Below are 2,367 nucleotides of genomic sequence, written 5' to 3' on the forward strand. Positions count from 1 at the left end.
ATATTCATGGTTGTAAATGTGAGTTCAACTCTCAAACTTGATTCTCCATAGTCAAAACATTTTAGTTACAATATAAATGGTAGTCTGTTAGCTCCATTTTTAACAGTAAAATTTAAAATTTTTAGGTCAAACTTTAAAGTGCTAAAATCCTTGAACTAATAATCTTATGGCCGAAGAAGTTATAAATGAGGGGTTTTAAAATAAAAAAAATTATGATTTATTATCCTTCTTGATGAGTGTTGTCAATACAAGTTAAAATACCCATGCATTCCATCCGTGAAAACTTAGTTATTAAAGCTCATTCATCGAAGATTTAACAAGTTGGCCAAGTTTGTTCAAACACTTTCAATGATAAAGTCTTCATCGGCAAGTTGGTTTATTTTATAAAGAAGCCAATATACTTATATGAGACATATTTTCAAAGTTTCACTTAAAAAAAAATTCTCAATATTCCAATGTTACCAACATATCAACTCATTAATATCATTGGCAAGTTGTAGCACTTTCAAAAGTCACTAATTGACTGAAGATGTGGATGATAAATGAAGTAATATTTGTAAGATTGCCAACTTTGCAAAGTATAGAAAAACACCGATGCACTCTCAAAGTTAGTTATTCTAACTCATTTATTGACAATTTTATCAAGTTGCCAAAGAGCTAATGCATTCTTAAGCGAAAAGGTCGTTATTATTTCATCCATGATTGAGAAAAGTTGTGCAAGCTTCTGAAAGCACATATGCATTTTTCAAGGAAGAGTTAGTTATCATAACTGATTCTTATATTGCTTTGAAACTACATGCACTCAGTAAAACCAACTTGGTAACCATCAAGAAAATTTAAAGTGACAGTTGCAAAGCCGAGCTCTACAATCTTTGTCTCCATCCTCTCTACCTGCGCAAAATGGAAGCTTTCGAACAGGTTACGTTCACCCATCAAAATGCCTCAAATCGATGTGATCTCATGAAATGCAATGACTGCAAGACATGCACAAAATAAACTTGGCAAAAATTCTTTAGAAACTTTCAAGCAACTGCAAATGTCGTGTTGAACATGAATGTAAAATGTGGAAGCATACACAAGGCATATGAGTTGTTTGACAAAATGACTCAACGAAGTGTTGTCTCATGGACTGCTATGATTGTTGCATATGAACAAAATAGCCTTCTAGAAAACTCTTTAGAGATTTTTAAGAAAATGCAGTTGGCAGATGTAGAGCTCAACTCATCAACCTTTTCCAGCATCCTCCCTACGTGCGCCAAAATGGGAGCCTTGGACGAGGGTATGGAAATCCATCGAAAAGTATTTGAAGATGAATTTTCTTCAGATGTTATAGTTTTGACAGCCTTGATAGACATGTATGCAAAATGTGGAAATCTACAGAAGGCACATGAATTGTTTGACGGTATACCTCAACAAGATGTGGTTTCATGGACTGCAATTGTCACTAGATATGCACAGAATGGGTTTGTTGATAAAGCTTTGGAGATATTCAAGCATATGCAATTTTCAGGTGTAAAGCCCAAATTCAACAACTTCTACCAGTGTTCCTCTACGCCAGTGCTAAGGTTCAGAGTAGGCTGTGAACGTCCATCATCGAATGACTTAGTTGCTATTACCTTGGCCGATATGAATGCAAAGTGTGGAAGAACATAGAAAAAATGAATGAGCGGTTTGAGTTGCAGACTGCGCAAAATGGAGATGTTGAAAAAGATTTCAAAACTTTCAAACAAATGCAATTTGCAGAAGTAATGTCGCATTTCCCAACCATTTTGTAGGGCTCTTCACGTCTTCATGGCAATGTATGGTCATGCACTAAAGCATCTTCAAAGGAAAAACATCAAAGAAATGTGGTCTCATGACAACAGAAGATTGCAGGATATGCACAAATCGGTCTGTTAAAAAAAAATCTTTAGAAATTTTCAAGTCGATGCAATTGGCAGGTGTAAAGACAAATTCTGTAACCTCTGCTAGCATCCTTTTGCCTTTGTTAAAACTGGAGTTTTGTAATAGCACAAGGAAAGAATGTAAGTATAGACAAGGTGAAGAAAAGGTTTCAAGGTGGCATATTGGTTTTGTCAACAAGTTGGTAACTCTTCCTAGGTTGCCAAAGTAAAGATTCTCACACATACCATAACGTCTATGAAGAGGGAGAACAAAGAGTTAAACATTGCCAATACTCCTTAAATTGCCTATGAAAGATGTTAGTTTTAACTATGTCCTAGCAATCAACATTGTCACCCAAGAATACAAAGTAAAGGAGAGGCATTGGTTGACATGTGTGTAGCATGACAAACATAGACATGGCATCATGAATTATTCAAAAGGATGCTTGAGAGAAACATTATTTCATGCTCATGGTATGGACAC

General features: G+C 35.3%; 1 protein-coding gene across 1 annotated transcript; it reads left to right on the top strand.

Annotated features, from left to right (window-relative positions):
- The first annotated feature begins 1,050 nt into the window (after positions 1 to 1,050).
- On the top strand, positions 1,051 to 1,653 carry LOC131029826 (pentatricopeptide repeat-containing protein At2g13600-like). The gene has a single exon (XM_057960476.2). It carries the CDS (start codon positions 1,051 to 1,053, stop codon positions 1,651 to 1,653), a length of 603 nt encoding a protein of 200 aa, XP_057816459.2.
- Positions 1,654 to 2,367: the final 714 nt, after the last annotated feature.

The sequence above is a fragment of the Cryptomeria japonica genome, chromosome 6 (assembly GCF_030272615.1).
Source record: "Cryptomeria japonica chromosome 6, Sugi_1.0, whole genome shotgun sequence".
In the NCBI taxonomy this organism is placed as follows: Eukaryota; Viridiplantae; Streptophyta; class Pinopsida; order Cupressales; family Cupressaceae; genus Cryptomeria; species Cryptomeria japonica.

Bases quoted from the DNA above. Each gene is read 5' to 3' on its own strand.
- LOC131029826 (XM_057960476.2), top strand. From the start codon at position 1,051: ATGAATGTAAAATGTGGAAGCATACACAAGGCATATGAGTTGTTTGAC.